The sequence below is a fragment of the Physcomitrium patens genome, chromosome 3, assembly GCF_059467195.1.
Source record: "Physcomitrium patens ecotype Gransden chromosome 3, ASM5946719v1, whole genome shotgun sequence".
Lineage (NCBI taxonomy): Eukaryota > Viridiplantae > Streptophyta > Bryopsida > Funariales > Funariaceae > Physcomitrium > Physcomitrium patens.
In genome coordinates this window covers 18,304,035-18,321,257 of record NC_143412.1, presented here as the reverse complement: position 1 = coordinate 18,321,257, position 17,223 = coordinate 18,304,035, and the positions used below count along the sequence as shown (strand labels likewise).

At 38.7% G+C, this 17,223-nt stretch overlaps 1 protein-coding gene across 1 annotated transcript; it reads right to left on the bottom strand.

Annotated features, from left to right (window-relative positions):
* Window positions 1-9,157: 9,157 nt before the first annotated feature.
* LOC112279858 (uncharacterized) lies at window positions 9,158-13,142 on the bottom strand. The gene is made up of 3 exons (XM_073532657.2): window positions 13,002-13,142; window positions 11,564-11,753; window positions 9,158-11,457 (listed from the first exon to the last, which is right to left on the bottom strand). Exons 2-3 carry the CDS (start codon window positions 11,634-11,636, stop codon window positions 9,326-9,328), a joined length of 2,205 nt encoding a protein of 734 aa, XP_073388758.2. The 5' UTR covers window positions 11,637-11,753; window positions 13,002-13,142; the 3' UTR covers window positions 9,158-9,325.
* Between the last annotated feature and the right edge of the window lie 4,081 nt (window positions 13,143-17,223).

Sequence of the window (17,223 nt, the reverse complement as noted above, 5' to 3'; positions counted from 1 at the left end):
ATACCATAATTTAGAGAGATTTCACAACATCAATACAAATTTGGCATTTGGCATTGATGCCTAGGTCATTTAAATGCCAAAAGCATAAAAGAACTTGAATCCATAGTATATAACTTAGATCTTGGCAACCATGCAACAATGTCATGTGTCTTGCTTGTAAAGATTGTATTTAAAGCAAATAATAAATAGCTTTATTTTTAAGTGGAGTTGTAATACATGAAGATAAGTTGTTAGAGACTTTTCATTCAAATATTTGTAGAGCTTTGAAGATGCCATCAATATGTGGAATAAGATACTTTATTACTTTTATTGACAATTTTTTAATAAAAGTGTGGATATTCATTTTTAAAGCCAAAAATGTGTACTTTTCAAATTCTAAGGAATTTAAGGTTCTTGGAGAGAAGCAATGTGAATACAAGATCAAAGCATTGCACATAGATAATAGAAGTAAATACTTGTCAAAATATTTTGATGGTTTCTTAAAGATTCAACATATTACAAGACAAATCTCAACTCTTTACCTTTTACAACAAAATAGAATTGCTAAAAAAGCAAATCAAACTATTTTGGAGATAGTAAGGAATATACCTCATGTTCAATATCTTAGCCATAAGTTTTAGATGGAAGCCATGATAAATGTAGTAATTACAAAGATTACATGCTCTATAAATGTATTCACATCAATGACTCTATAAGACTTGGAATCAAAAGCAACCTTATGATTTGCACATAACTTTTGGATGTATTGCTTAAGCAAAGGCAATAAATTATATAAGATCCAAATTTGATGCAAAAAATATAAATATGTGTATTTTTTGAATAATACTAAGGTAAAAAGGCATAGACACTAATGTATTTGGATATTAAGAAGATGATCAAAAATTATAATGTTGATCTTTTGAAGGATAAAAAAGCTTATGAGTACTTAGAGATGTATCTACATAGAAATAATGGTGTATTTGTAGATACATCTTCATATTCAACAAAGAAAGAAGCAAATGAAAAAAATATCTTTGACAAATTGTAAAACTAGCAATGAAGTGAATGAAGATGTTGAAGATGATGACAATGAAAAGTATTAAAACGAGGACATTCTTTATTAGTGGAGGAAGATTAACTATAACAAGGTATTGATAAGATAATTATATAGATAATTAGAACCATGGAAGTTTCTAGATTTAAGATTAGATTATTGGAGCAAGTAGGATCCACCTTAGAACATTCTAAAAAGGATTTAAGATAATTATTTAGGAGAGATCCACCATATAACCTTCTAGAAGAAAACTTAGGGTAGTTATTTAAAAGGAGCCCACCATAGAATCTTCTAAAAAAAGAATTTAAGGTAGTTATCTAGATAGAGCCTACTACCTAAGAACATTCTCAAAAGACTTGGGTGATAGCACAAGGTATAAATAGAATTGATAAGGCCTTTTCGGAGAATTTTATCAAGTATGGTTTCAAACCCTTTTCTCTTAGTAAAGTTTGGTTTTGCATCTTTCTATTCAGATTTCTTTTGTTATGTTTTTGTTTACTCAATTTTGTCTTTCATGTCTTATTCTATTTAGTTTTGTCTTATTCAATTTTGTTCTCATTTATTTTGTCATATTTTGTGAGGAAGCCTTATATTCTTGTGAATTGGAAGGATCTTAGATTTTTGAGATAGTTTAGTCCTGTTTCAAATGTACAAGATATTTATTCTATTTTGGTGCTGCTTTAATTATAAAATTTCTTCTGCTTCAAATTCTTGATTATTATCTTCTTCTATAGGAAGAAGTGACATTTTTCTTATTTTGAAGATATTCACTATCTTTTATAGCTCAAAAATAAATACTTAGAATACAAGATGGATCTTTTTAAATTCCAAAAGGTATAATTAGTAAGTAATAAGGTTGATTTATTTATAAATAGGATAAAATTTTTGAGCCTACGATAATCCAACTTATCACAAGGATAAGTAGTCTTAATATTGCCTCTAAATAACAAGATCTTTTCATCCCTATTGAATTTTGATTGTTCTTTGCAATAGGCATTTATATTAATCTTTTGTTGTTTTTGAGTTTTTCTTAACTATGCCTTTATTATTGCATATAGTTATAACAAAAAAATTATCAAATATTTTTTTATAAGATTATCAAATTTTAAAAAGTCAAAAGTATCAAATCTTAGATGATAATCATAATTAGCAAAAAAGATGTTGATTTAGTAGAAGAATGGACCAAATTATTATATGCAAACTTTGAAATGACAAAAGAGTTGTCCAATCATCTTGATGATAATTGATGGTACACTTCTAATACTATTCTAAAACTTGATTCATTTGACTTATTTGCCTATTAATTTGTGAATGAAATGCTAAAGAGAGCTTTGTATCCACCTTTAAAATTTTAAAAATGATTTTCCAAAACCTTGATACAAATTAAGTCTTCCTATTCTATATTATATCTTTGGATAATTTATAATAGTAATAGATATTGTCAAGAAAAAGCTTAGCCATTTCTTCTCTCATGGTAGATTTTATATATGGTACAAAATGTGCCATTTTAGTAAAATGATCTACTATCATAGATATAAAATCATATGAATATACGATTAAAAGATTTATGATAAAATCCATAGAAATAGAAGACTATGGTTGTTTCAAAATAGATAATGGCTAAATAAGTTTATAAGGTTGATGACAAGGAATTCGGATCTTAATCAAATATCACATGATTGTACAAAATCTTTGACTCCCTTTTACATTTGAAACTACCAAAAATTTCTAGATATTAGCTCTAAAGTATTGTTGTATCCAAAATGTCTGGCTGTTGAAAAGTCATAATGAGCTAAAAGCATACATGAATGTACTTCTCCTTCTAGAACATATAGGTGACCTTCAAAATAAAGTAGGTTGTTCTTGAATGAAAACTTAGAAATATTATGAAACTTGAAAGAATTATTTTTAATATCATAAATAAGAGGATTAGAGGACATATTCAAATGAATTTGCTTGAAGGAGGTTGAATCAACAATCAATGTTGATTTTATTGCTCAAAGATTAAAATGCTTTAGCTTCAAGAGAATTATACTTTAATAATCAAAAGATATTCTTCTTCTTCTTTGATATAAGATAAGAATATTTAAAAAGGGCATATAACAAATCTTATTATATTTCAGGTTGATAAGTGATTTTGAACTCAAATCTTATAAAGTTATGCTCAAATGTACTTGGTGATAATTCAAAATACATACCAACATGAAGTACTTAAGATCTTCATGATTTATATACATTGTGATTGGATTAATAGCACCTTCTAAGTAATGATGCTATTCTTAAAATAAATCCATGATTGCAAGAAGTTCTTTATTATGAATCACATAATTAATTTTGGCTACTAAAACTTTTTAAAATAGAAATCTACTATATAGAGCTAGTCATTTGCTCCCATTTATAACAACATCCATAGCAAAGTTATATACATTTGTTTCTAAATACAATATCTTAAAAAGAATCACATGATACAAGATTGATGCAAAAATAAATATTATCTTAAAGACTTCAAAAGATGCTTTATTTTCATTGTTCTACCTAAGTTTTTCTTCAAATATCAAACATATATGAGAAGCTCCAACTTGAAAATAATTCTTCACAAAAATCCAATAATAGTTGGCAAAATCAAAGAAACATTGCACATTTCAAATTATTTTAAAATCTTTCAATCCATGATAATATACATCTTTTTTTAATCCATCATAAGACCATTTTTTGATATCATATAAAGTTTTTAATTTTAATACTAATATAATAAAAATTATATTATTCCTAAAATTTTAAAAATTAATTTTATAATATAATTATAATAAATATATAAAAAAATATTAAACTATGATTCAAAACATCATATTCTAACAATATTTATTTAAAAAATATATAGTAATCTATGTTAAACAATTCTTATATACAAACAATAAATATTAACAACATAATCATGGCTTTGCACAATTATTATATCATCCAAATACTCACTACAAAAAATCCATTCTAATACTACCAATCATAGTGAAATGCACACTACTAACCCCTTCCACATCACTTGCAATCTATAATATCCTCCATATAAAGGAATCATATACTCAATCTTCTACTTTTTGTCAAAAAAACCATCTAATTTGTAGAAAAATTGGCTAATGAGTTTATTATCATCTCAATTGATATCAATTATAAGTTGTCAAAATTATAAAACATATAATATGATTGATTGATTTTCTTATTATAAAATATAAATCTTATTGATTGCAATACAAATTGCATCATGTTCTCTATACATGGATCAAATTTCTACTATATTAAACTTCTAAATTATCTAATATTAGATCATGTTGTTCAAAAAAAAATAAAAACTATAATAATGCAAAAGTTGAAATCAATGTTTCAATAAATCTGACTTATGATCTTGGAGTTGGATAGCTTTGAGATTGAAGTTCAATCACTTGTTGAATTTGATTAAAAATTCTTGAAATTTTGATTTTATACCATCAAACTTGACAAGCAAGACAATTCTTGATTCTTTAATATTTGAACAATGTTCCACCATAGGAAAAATATGATTTAGTATAGATATTGAAGTAGCTCCAATCATCTCTATATCTTTCCTTCCTTTCAATCTTATTATTCTTTGCGGTAATAAATTGATTTGATTGATTGTAAGTAATAACTTTCTTGTTTGCTATTGCATTTTTACTATAATATTTTTTATTTCAATAAGCTTTGTTACAATGATACATAAAAAAAAGATGTCTAATATTATTCAAAATAAGTAAAAAAGAAGAATTGAGGAGAAAGAAAATTCTAGGAATAATATTAGTTTAGAATTGGATAAATTACAACTTCTAATATATTTGCGACTTATCAAGAAAAAAAAAAACAAACAAATAAACAAACAAACATAAGAAAATAAAATAAAAGAAATAAAAAAAAATCCATTCTTTATTATAAAAGAATAATAATAAAAAAAAACAAAATTCTAATGTAATAAGAATATTCTTGTCAATTTATAAAAAATAAGAACTTAAAGAATGTAAATAAACAAATGAATTATTTTTCTAAAAGAAATGACAAAAAGTAAAATAAACATATATATATATATATATATATATATATATATATATATATATATATATATTCATAAAAAATACTAAAATGGCTATTGCTAAAAAATAATAAAACTAATGATTCTTAAAATTAGACTAGAAATAAGAAAGAAATTGACAAGAGTGAAGATGGCTTCATTCTTGCTTCTATATATACTATGTAACTATGAAATTTGTGGCAATGTTCTATAAGACCTCCAATATGTATCCAACTTGTAGAACACATGTCAAATTTACATGACAAGCTTCCTATATGTGTGCTACATGCTGAACTTGTATTACAAGTAATCAACATATGCAACATGTGGCCAATTTGCTATCTAAGATTTAAATCTATCAATCACTTATAGATACATATAAAAAAAAAATCCATACCTATAAAGCTTCTCTACAAGATATTATTATTTTATTTATTTTTACATACTTCTATTTATTCATATTATTTAGATAATTATTGAAAAATATATGTATATTTATAACACTTATTTATTAGCTTTCTTAAGTCCTACAATTACTTCATTGTGACATTAAATTCTATTTAAATAAAAGACTTTATGTTGGAAAATTTAATAGCAAGACTAGTCCATAAAGTCACCAAAAGGATTAAAAAAAAAATCATCAAAGTGAAGATTTGGCTATATTTTTTAAATAAGGCAAAGATAGGTAATCTAAGAATATAAGAAGCAATATGAGAATTTGTTACATTTATAAAAAATCAAGTTACTTTGCATAAAATTACTAAAAGACGAAGAAATGAAATAGAAAATATATCAATAATACATGTGATAAATATAAAAGAAATAATTTTGTACTAATGGTATGAAAAGGTACTTTCATGGTTGCTACGTTTAAGTAGGTTGTTGATTCAGATCCTACCAAGCATATGACTTGAAATAATTATTTATTTGATATTTGTCAAGACATTCTAGTATCAAAAAATTTGTTGAGAGACAATTGTATGGTATAGGAGAACCTCTTTTTGCTGAGAAAACTTGATTTATATGGTTGTAAGATATAATTTAATATGAATGGATATATTATACAAACATTAAGTAGAGGTGATATTTCTATGGGCTTTAAAGATGGCAACCTCTACTTCATTAGTTGTAAGAAAGTGAATAGAATCAAAATGCCATAATTTAGAGAGATTTCACAACATCAACACAAATTTGGCATTTGGCATTGATGCCTAGGTCATTTAAATGCCAAAAGCATAAAAGAACTTGAATCTATAGTATATAACTTAGATCTTGGCAACCATGCAATAATGTCATGTGTCTTGCTTGTAAAGATTATATTTAAAGCAAATAATAAATAGCTTTATTTTTAAGTGGAGTTATAATACATGAAGACAAGTTGTTAGAGACTTTTCATTCAAATATTTGTGGAGCTATGAAGATGCCATCAATATGTGGAATAAGATACTTTATTACTTTTATTGACAATTTTTTAATAAAAGTGTGGATATTCATTTTTAAAGCCAAAAATGTGTACTTTTCAAATTCTAAGGAATTTAAGGTTCTTGGAGAGAAGCAATGTGAATACAAGATCAAAGAATTGCACATAGATAATAGAAGTCAATACTTGTCAAAATATTTTTTAAAAAAATATACAAATATTTAAAAAAAAAAAAAAAAAAAAAAAAAAAAAAAAACTTAAAAGATATAATAGATTACATGAGGACAAATATTCTTCAAATTAAAATAATATTTTATGATAAAAAGAAGATCACTTGGTAAATGGTGAAAGAATAACATACTTTTTCAAATAAATATTCTATGACATAAAAAAGATCACTTGAAGTAATCATGGCAGACACCACACATTACTTCATGTCACGGACATATGCATGTAAGTCAGTAATTACATGTATAAATAGATAGAAATAAGTAAAAGTATATAAAAGTAACTTAATTCTATAATATTTACTATGGAAGCTTTCTAGAAGCTTCATAGACATTGCTTTGACTTTATAGGTGTCTTTAATTGATTTTTTGGATTAAAAATGTTGTCAATAAAGTAGCCATGTGCCACACATGTTGTTAACTTGAAGACCAAGCTAACTATGTGGCCCACACGTAGAAAAACTTGCCTTGTAAGTCAAGGCATGTGTCTTACAAAGTCAACACATATTGGAGGTCCTATACAACATCGCCACGTAGCCCCTAGTTAGATAGTAAATATAGATACGAGAGTGAAGTCTTCTTCACTCTTGTCAACTCTTTTCTTGTTTCCAGTCTAGTTTCAAGGGTCTCTAGTTTTCTTGGCTTTAGGAGATAGCCATTCTAGTTTCTTTCTTAATATACATATCAAGTTATTTTTATTTTGTCACCTTTCTTTGAAAGAAGTCTCACTTGTTTATTTGTTTTTATCATGTTCTTGTCCTTGACACTTCAAGTAACTAAACAACATGACAATGTTACACTTATTGTTTATCCATCAACTGTAAGTGATGCAATGAAGCCTATATATGTTGAAATAGACAAAGGTCATGGTATAATTTACTTCATAGTATAATTATAATTTGTATATAAAAGAAACATTAAATTGTAATTAAAAACATCATATTCTAATAATATTTATTTTAAAAATATATATTAATCTACGTCAGATAATTCTTACGTATAAATAAAATAAATTGAGAGCATAATTATGGCCTTGCACAATTATTATATCATCTCAAATGCTCACTACAAAAAAACCCATCCCAGTACTACCAATCCTAGTGAAATGCACACTACTCACCTCTTGTACATCACTTGCAACCTACAACATCCTCCATACAAAGGAATCATGCACTCAATCCTCTACTTCTTGTCAAACAAACCATCTCACACAAGTGAGATACACCTACTATCACAACCTTCATAGAAACTCTTAATATTTTGTGATATTACAGGAAGTTGAAACTACTCCTAATGGTGCTCCAAATGTTAAATTTGAAAAAAATAAAATCCTCAACAATGATCAAACAACATGCAAAACTTCTCATCCAAGCATTAAACATTATTGATGGCTAAGACAACCTTTAAATCATCTTCAATAAAACTAAAAATCAAAATATGTAAAAACTATAAAATCACAGATCTTAGAGTTCCTCAACATATGATCAAAACTTAATGTCTCTTCAAATCTTAATGTCCTTCCATATCTAAGATTGTCATAAACCTTAGTATTACACACTTCATGAGTATTATTCAAAACTACTATTACAATAGACATGCCTCTTTCTAATCATCTCTCTCCTTTCTTTTTACACAAAGAAAACAATCATGAATAAATCTCAAAATTGCTGAAATATCCTCTCCATTGTTGATCATACACATCAGGTTTGCACCACCAAACATAAATGCTCTTCATTCAACCACAACCACAGGCGAAAAAGAAAAGTTCATTGCATAACCAGGGCCTTGCACAAGTATCATGTCTTCTCAAACGCTCACTACAACAAATCCATCCTAGTACCGACAGTCCCAGTGAAATGCACACCAATCACCACTTCCACATCACTTGCAACCTGCTACGTCCTCCATACAAAAAGAATCATGCACTCAATCCTCGACTTCTTGCAAAACAAACCATCTCACTTGTGTGACATGAGATGTGCCTACTATCACAAAAACTCTTAATGTTTGGTGATATTATAGGAAGTTGGAACTACTCCTAATGGTGTTCCAAATGTTAAATTTGACATTGCAAAACAAACCATCTCACAAGTGACTCTCGCCCCCCACACCCCCATGCAAATCGGTGCGCCATCCCCACTCACCGCCCAGCTAACTGCACCATCCACAACGGCAGTTACCCTCCGGTTCATCACGCATGGCACACATTCTCCAACGCTCGTCCAATGTGCATTTCATCCACCACCGGACACCACACCATTCAACTCCCCCCACTCCACCACATCCCCGCCTCCATTTCCAAGCACCCCACAACACACGCATTCACATTCAAACGCATCCCAAACCTCCGCCCACTCACACAACCAAACCAACATCCACTGCATCCAATGTGCGACGCTGCATTCCATCGAAACCAAACTACGTACGTTTACTGCAACTCTCCGCGGAGCGAACAGCGGGACTTTCAAACGAGAGAAGAAGCGCGGGCCTTCTCCGACCCACCCTCGTCAGCTTCACCGACACCCTCGAGCACGCCCACTCTCCGCCCACCCCCACTGAGACCCACCCTCCTAAAAGCTATGAGACGATGCCTCCGGCCTCGCCTTGAACCTCGCTCCCTCCTCGAAACCGCCCGCCCCTGACGTCCTACTCCTCCACAAAATCAAATACACTAACACCGCCACCAAAACTGCTCCTACTCCTGCTGCTGCTCCCACCGCCCACTGCACCGGCATCCCTAGCACCTTCTGCTTCTTCGCCCGCGCCGGAGGCATCGCCACCTTCGCCCTCGCCACCCTCGCTGCCGCTTTGCTTGCGTTCGTCACCCCGCGCCTGCGCTGGCTCGAGCTCACCCTCACCTCTGCCGCCGGCTCCTCGCTCTCTCCCGCATTCCCATTCCCATTGCCGTCGCTCCCCGCGCCTGGGGCTGTGTCCGACGCGCTCCCCGACTCCAGGGGAGCCACTGCCGCCGCCTTCTTCAACGCCTTCCTCTCCCGCTCCTTCTCCTTCTTCTCCGCCTCCTTCTGCGCCCGGGCCACGGCCTTCGCCTGTGCCTTCTCCGCCAGACGCCTCTTCCGCTCCTCGGCCTCCTTCGCCTTCGCCATCTCCACCGCCCTCCTCTGCTCCTTCAGCTCCGCGGCCTCCCGCTCCAGCTCCTCCTTCGACTTCGGCTTCACTGCCTCCACCACCGCTGTGGGACTCGACCCCGCCGCCTCTCGCTCCCGCTTCGCCCCACCCTTCTCCTTCTCCTTCTGCTCCACCGCCGCACCGGCATTGAAACCCGTCTCCTCCTCGTCCTCGTCCTCCTTCTCGCCCTTCGCTGCCACCCTCTCCGCCCTCGCCGCCACCCCCTCTCGCTGCCCGCTCCCGCCTCCTCGCCCTCCGCTCTGTTGTGCCGATCCAGGCCCCGCTGCCGACAATCCGTCCCCGTGCCCGCCCACCATCGGCCGTGCCTCGTCCGGCGCCAGACCCCGCCCATCCAGCGTCCCGAACCGCCGAACCGTGCTCCACTCGTTGTCCTTCACGTAGTTCCTCCGCCACTCCTCGTCCGTGTTCCACATCCCCAGCATCCGCTCCACCTGCGCATTGCAGTACTCCTCCACCTCCTTCCTGTTGTTCGGCTTGTTCGCCAGCATCTTCGCCTCCTGGATGTCCCTCTTGTTGTCGTAAAAGTCCTTCATCCGCATATACTCCTGCTCCTTCAGCGACTTCTTGTGCACGTATGCCTCCTGCCTCTTGTCGTTCGCCGACTGCAGCTTGTCCTGCACGGCGCTCAGGGCGCTGTTCGCCTGCTCGTACTCCTTCTCCGCCTGCTCCCGCACCTTCTTCGCCGCGTTCAACTCCACGTCCAGCTTCTTGTACTCCGCGTCCAATGGCTTCAGCGCGCCCTCCAGCTCGTCCCGCTGCCCCAGAGCGTCCTGCACTTGCGCGAACAGGGACGCGTTCGCGCGCACCGCCTCACGCGATGCCTGCAGCGCCTTGATCTCCCTCATCAGCTGCTTCTCCTCCTTCAACGGGATGCTCTCGTGCTGGATCCTCCACTCCAGAGACGCCACCCTGTGGTCCAGCTCCTCCTCCGACGTTGGCATGTCCCGGCTCTTCTCTCGCACCTCCCGCCCCGCCTCCCTCAACTTCCGCAGGCTGTCCCTCAGCGGCTTCATCTCCTCCTGCTTCGCGCGCACCTGCGTCAACCAGTCCCGCTCCACCTGCCGGGCCGCCTTCAGCCTCTCGAACGCCTCGTTCCGCTTCACCCTCGCAGCCTGCACCGTGCTGTTGTGCGCGTTGCGTGCATCCGTCTTGTCCTGCAACTGCTGCTCGGCCGACGATATCTCAACCCTCCCTTGCTTGTCCGCGGGTCTGGGGACCCTCACCATGTAGAAGTTGTACACCTGCAGCGGTGCCTTCTCCGCGGGAGCGCCACCCACAACGCCAGACTCCGCACCTGCCAATGCCTCCGCCCCCGGACCGCCACCCTCCGCGCCCTCGGGAGCCTCCGCGCTCGCCCACCCGACCGCAGGCGCATTGTCCCAATCCGTCGACGCCGCCGCTACCGCCTTCTCCAAGCCCGCCACTCCGTTCTCCGCCTCCACAACAGCGCCACCTTCGCCCGCCTCTCCACCGATCTTGCCATTGCCCTTCGTCACCGCCTCCTCGGGGAGGATGGCATCCGCATCCGCCGTCGACTGCTTCTCCGCCTCAGCGCCTGCGCAGCCAAAACACCACTCAGCATCCCCGCGCACCACATTGTCACATCCACCCCCAAAATGCCCCACGAAGGCCGACCCCCAAGCACATCCGACAACCCTTACCGGCGCCCGCTGCGTCCACCTCTCTGCCCTGCTCCTCCATGACTTCCTGGGCCTTCTCCACGGCCGACTGCATCTTCTCGACCCCTACAGGCTGCGGTAGCTTGGAGATGCTTCGCACCGGTTCCCACAACTTGGGACTGGCGCAGTTGCTGCTCAACCGAGGCTACACGTCACATGCTGCTGCACACACCTGAAATTCCACAAACCCGGTTTGTCAGCAGCTGCCTCGCCGCGCATGTCAACCGTCAAAGTAGATGTCTAGCGTTTGCAAAGATCGCTCCACTGCGAGGACTGCGGGCGGTCCGGGCCCGGAAGCGAACCGCTGCCGGAACCCGCTCGTTTTGTTGCAGCTCGCCAGCGACCGGGATAAAACATTCATGGCCCGGAACGCTTCTGATCCGCGTATGCATGTGCACATGCACGATTCTACCGCTACGGCACCCTTCGTATCAATCCCACACATTGAATCGCTGGAGTCATTCTGCGATCGATTCGTCGCAACAAAACGCCCAAGTCGCTGACTCCAGCGAACACAATGCCACTGTGATCGGCGTCCGCCATAAACCCCTTCAACCCTAATACGGAACCTCCAGCCCACTACCACCACGACATCGCCTCGTTACGACCACCACCGGCGTACATCGACCCGGTGCTGGGCGGAGCCACTGCTTCGTCATGATGAGAAAATGCTGCTCGGCTGCCGTCTAGTCAGAACTGTCTGGCTCTGTGGATGGCTCTCGCCTTCCACAGAGACACGTGATACTTAGTCGATCCTACCACTGTGCACCTGAAACATACTAGCTATCCTTCACCGTGCCCCTGTTGGATCTCGCAAAACATCAAAGTGAACGACCCGCACACTCGGGCCGGAAACAAACCGCCGGTGCGACACAAGGTGGCCGGAATAAAGAAGCCCGTGAACCCTCAACCACCCGAGTTCCAGCGCAGGATCGACACACACTCCGCACACCTGCATTTCGCGCCTACGTCTCCTCTACGCGCCAACGCTACCGCCATCGACCAAGGAAGCACTACGGAACACACACCCAGCGCTAATAAGTCCTCGCCGGCTACAACGCACCGGCTCTCCAGATCCGCCTCCCAAATTCCCAACTTTTCTACCAACTGCGCCATGCGGGAGACGTGTGGATCCACCACCCCCACCGCAGCCGGGCTCCCGGCTTGCACAAAATACACCCATAAATCCTCGAATTCCCCTGCGCTCCCACTCTCCCGTCGCGAACCTCCCAAGACCCGCAGCAACCAAAAAGCACCACCAAGTGCAGCTACCGCCAGATCGAACCATCTCGAAACGAGAGAAACTGGCCAACAACCGCACGACGAGACAAGGGAAGGAACCATAAAAGCAAACAAGGATCACGCACGAACACATCCCACACCCAAAGCCGTAAAAAGGACATCGCACCAAAAACCATACCGAATCGAGCTGCACTACAACGCTCTCGAGCCCTCCGCCTCGAGCGAAACTCCACGCCTGCGAAGCCTCGGGATCAGGAAATACCTCACGCTGAAGCACCGCATCAAAAGCGAACCGGCAGCGGCATGCGAGACGGGAGGTGAGAGACGTGAAAGGGAGAGTCCACGCTCCGCTAGGTTTGCACGAGGGGACCCTCTAGTCCGTACGACGACCGTTCGCCCAGAACGCGCTCTCCTCACGCACGTCTTCGTGGAATTCCGTTCCGAACAGACGTCTACAAAGTCCGAGAGCTGGGAGATAACCGGATGTTGGAACGTTGAGAGCTGGGTGATATCCTCCACCTCATCCATCCCAGCGCTGGGATTCTGTTCCAGAACAGGGCTGTGCTCGCCGTGGCCCCACTTGTGGAAGTTGGTCGTTCGTGAAGAAGTCTTGGCACCAATGTCGGAAGTGTGGTGTTGCAGTACGCTCGCTCAAGCATCAGGTGATGGACCTGGAAAAGGGGAAGGAAAGCCACGACATGCCTCTGATTCCAGCACACCTACGAAGTGCTCTCTGCTCACTACACACAATCGTGGCAACTATTGAGGGCTCCAACTTACCAGGGTAAACTTATTGCATTCACCAGTAGTCTCTCCACATGTACTACTATTCTTAAATGGTGCACATCCATGAATTTCACATTATGTATAGTTCATATTAATGACATCAATACATTTTAAAGTTTTCAAATTTCAATTTTTTTATTTTTTTATTTTTTATTGCTTACAATAAATAAATAATAAATAGTTGCATGAATATGTGAATTGTGATGATGTTATGTTGTTTGATTCATTATATATGTGATTCTGTTGATTTTTTTGAGAGACTTTTCTTATCTTACAAGTGATCCAATTGGTTAGTTTGGTCATTTTATCCTGTCATTTGTATATGGTTACCAACTTTGTGAAGAGATTGACTAGTTAGTTTTAATATATATATATATATATATATATATATATTTAAGAAAGCACTGGGCTCCTAGCTATCACTAATTGCTCAATCAAGGTTCAAACCAAGAGAAGCCCTAAGTATATATATATTATTTCCCTTTTGGAGCAATTACACCAAATACATAAGCCTCAAGTAACCAATAACATCCAAAATATGATAAAATCCACTAAATCTTTATATTTCCGTATGTGAAAATTTTTCCAAACTTCAATACCTCATAACTCCTGATTTAACTGTTTAAACTTACTCAAATTTTACGTAAAGTATCGATTTATTCTTATTAACTTCTACAACAAATTTCAATTGCAAATTTGTTGCGGATCTTGAGATATCTTGAAAATCCTAACAATCACTTCAAACCCTTATCTTAATATACCTGTCTGCAGTTTTTTTCATATCTCTCAAACTAAGCATTCAAATTCCACAAAATTTATATGTATAGCTTCTTCATACAATAATCTATCTTTTCCAAAAAGTTTGAGCCCAAAATTCATCCAAAAACTCAAGTTATGGCTCCAACCATTATTTTAAACAAAACCACTTATCTACTCCCTTTGATTTGGATGTGTTGACTTCAACCCTCTATAACTTCTTCATCAGAATTCTAAATTTATCAAACAATATATGAAAAGTGTAGTCAAAAAAGTGCTCTCTTTTATCCTATGTCGATCTTTTGTTTTTTTTTGTAAATGTATGTTATGTTCCAAAGAGTGATAGTAGATATGAAATTGATACCTTAACTTTGAGCACCAATAACTCCTTCATAAAAATTCCAAATCACACAAAATTTACACCCCAATTTTTACCTAAAATCCTAAATCTATTGATCATAGGTTCCAAAGCTCGAATGACTTCAAAAGAGAAGCCTTAATCCCTAATAAGGCCTTAGGTAGCTTCTTTGAAGCCCATTGGACATAGCCATTGACCAATAGGAATGAAGATCTTCATTCCTTGCCTTCATCCAACCGTTGTCGTATTACGTGCTTTCCTGCTCGAGAACGCGCCGGGCGTCTGGCTGTAGAAGTTAGTATGGAGATTCGCCGATAGTCAAGCAGTCTATCAGTTTTTGACTGCTGGAATATAAACGACTGCAACAATGTACCGTAAATCTATACGGGTGCTCTTCGACTGCTTGTCGAAGTCCTTTTTGCCCCAGCCGGTAGGTCTCTAGACGTTACAGAGAACCCCGTACAACCCAAACTGTTAACCTTCAATACTGCTTTGTACTTACGATCTTGTATCCACTGACTGTCTTGTTAGATTAACCCAATAAATTTCATTCACTCCGCATATTCAATCCTATAGACACCCTTTTAATCCTTCAATCACAGACGTAACTCGATTTCACAAAACAGTCAAGAGTATTCAAACCCACTTCATTTAAAAATCTCGATTCACCATTACAACACTGACTTCAGCAGCGATTGCCTCAGTCTTCCCCAAAACTCTACGAAGAAGAAAAATCCAAATTCTATGTCTTTCCTTCCCCGACCCGAAGCATGAAGCTCCTCTCTCTAATTCCCCTGATCTTCAAAAAAACTCCAATGAAAACCGAACTGGTAACCTTGCAGAAGCTTGAAAACTAGCTCCCCCCTCGATTTCCTTCCAAAAAAAAAAAAAAAAAAAAAACCACCCCCCAAAACTATATCCTACCTAACCTTATCCTCTGAATTTCTTCAATCTTCCGTCTTAGATCCGGAATTGGCTCCCACCTCAAGCTTGGATCCGAAATTGGCTCTCGCCGTCAAGCTTTCTCCTCCGTTTTTGCCTTTAAGAAATCCATTTACCGAAAACAACGTTCCCTGAGACGGCACAGAGAACAGGACAGCCTGAAACAGAATCGAACCCCGTAATCGGGACCACATTGAGTCGCCCGACCAATTCAGGTCCTATATTGGGAAAGATGCCCGTAGTAAACTGGATGTTCCCGTAATTGGGTCAAATTGGTCCTCGCGTCAGATTGGCTAAGACCCGTAGTAAGACCTGGATTTCCCGTAACTGGGTCAAATTGGTCCTCGCGTCAGATTGGCTAAGACCCGTAGTAAGACCTGGATTTCCCGTAACTGGGTTAAATTGTTCCTCGCGTCAGATTAGCTAAGACCCGTAGTAAGACCTGGATTTCCCGTAACTAGACTGCATTGGGTTGCCCCACCAATACAGGTCTCATATTGGGTAAGAGGACCCGGATTGGATTATCGAAATTGGATCCAATTGGCTCCTCGAACCCGTCGTGTGAATTGGTCCTTCTCTTCCTGCTGACTCCCGTTATTGGAATCGAATGGGGCATTTCAGTATGCTCCGGCTGACTGTAACGGAGTCACTGAACCTGACCATTCAGTATTTGTACTGGAGTTGGTCGATGCTCCCAATATTCGAGGTAACTGAATATTAATAAAATTCCCCTTTCTTTTTATTTTCACTGTATACTCGTGTTACAACACGACATCCACCCCCTTTGAACCTGTGCATTCTCCGGTATGCACCAATTTATCCAATTGCTGTTTGATTCAGAATATATCCCCTACGTCTTTGTCCAGTTCGTCTTCGTCACCTTCATTATCCATATCACTTTCATCTTCTTGCTGCGGAATCTCTGTACCTTCATTAAGGTCTTCCATATTCATCTCTGCGTGTCTTCGTTTAAATATTTTTACTCTCTTCCCTGCAATTGGTATTTTCAATTTTGTACCATCTAACTCCCGTAATGAGTAAGTCGCATTATCATGAACAGTTGTTACAACATATGGTCCAAACCAACGTTTTGAAAATTTCCGCAAAGTACTATGTTGATTATCCAGACTATTGTCATAAACAAGTACCCAGTCACCTTCCTCGATTGCTTTTGGTCTCAATCGATGTTGCTTATCGAATCGCGCCTTGTTTTGTAACCTTGCTCTTTTTAACCTTTCCAATGCTATCTGGACATCTTCCGTTCTTTGCTCCAATTGTCGAATCCTAATAGCCAGAAGTTCTTCTCTTGTCAATCCATCTTCCCATGGTAGCATACTCCAAGTAAGTACCTTTTCTTCAATCGACATAATTGGGTTTTGACCTGTCATAAGTTCTACTGGCATATATCCTGTCACCGAACTATGTGTTGTTCGATCAGCCCATAATGCAAATGACAAAAGCCGTGGCCACTCTTTAACCTTCCCATTACAAGCTTTAACCAATGCTTTCACAATCGGCGGGTGATCGCGTTCGCTTTTCGCATTCCCTTCCGGATTAT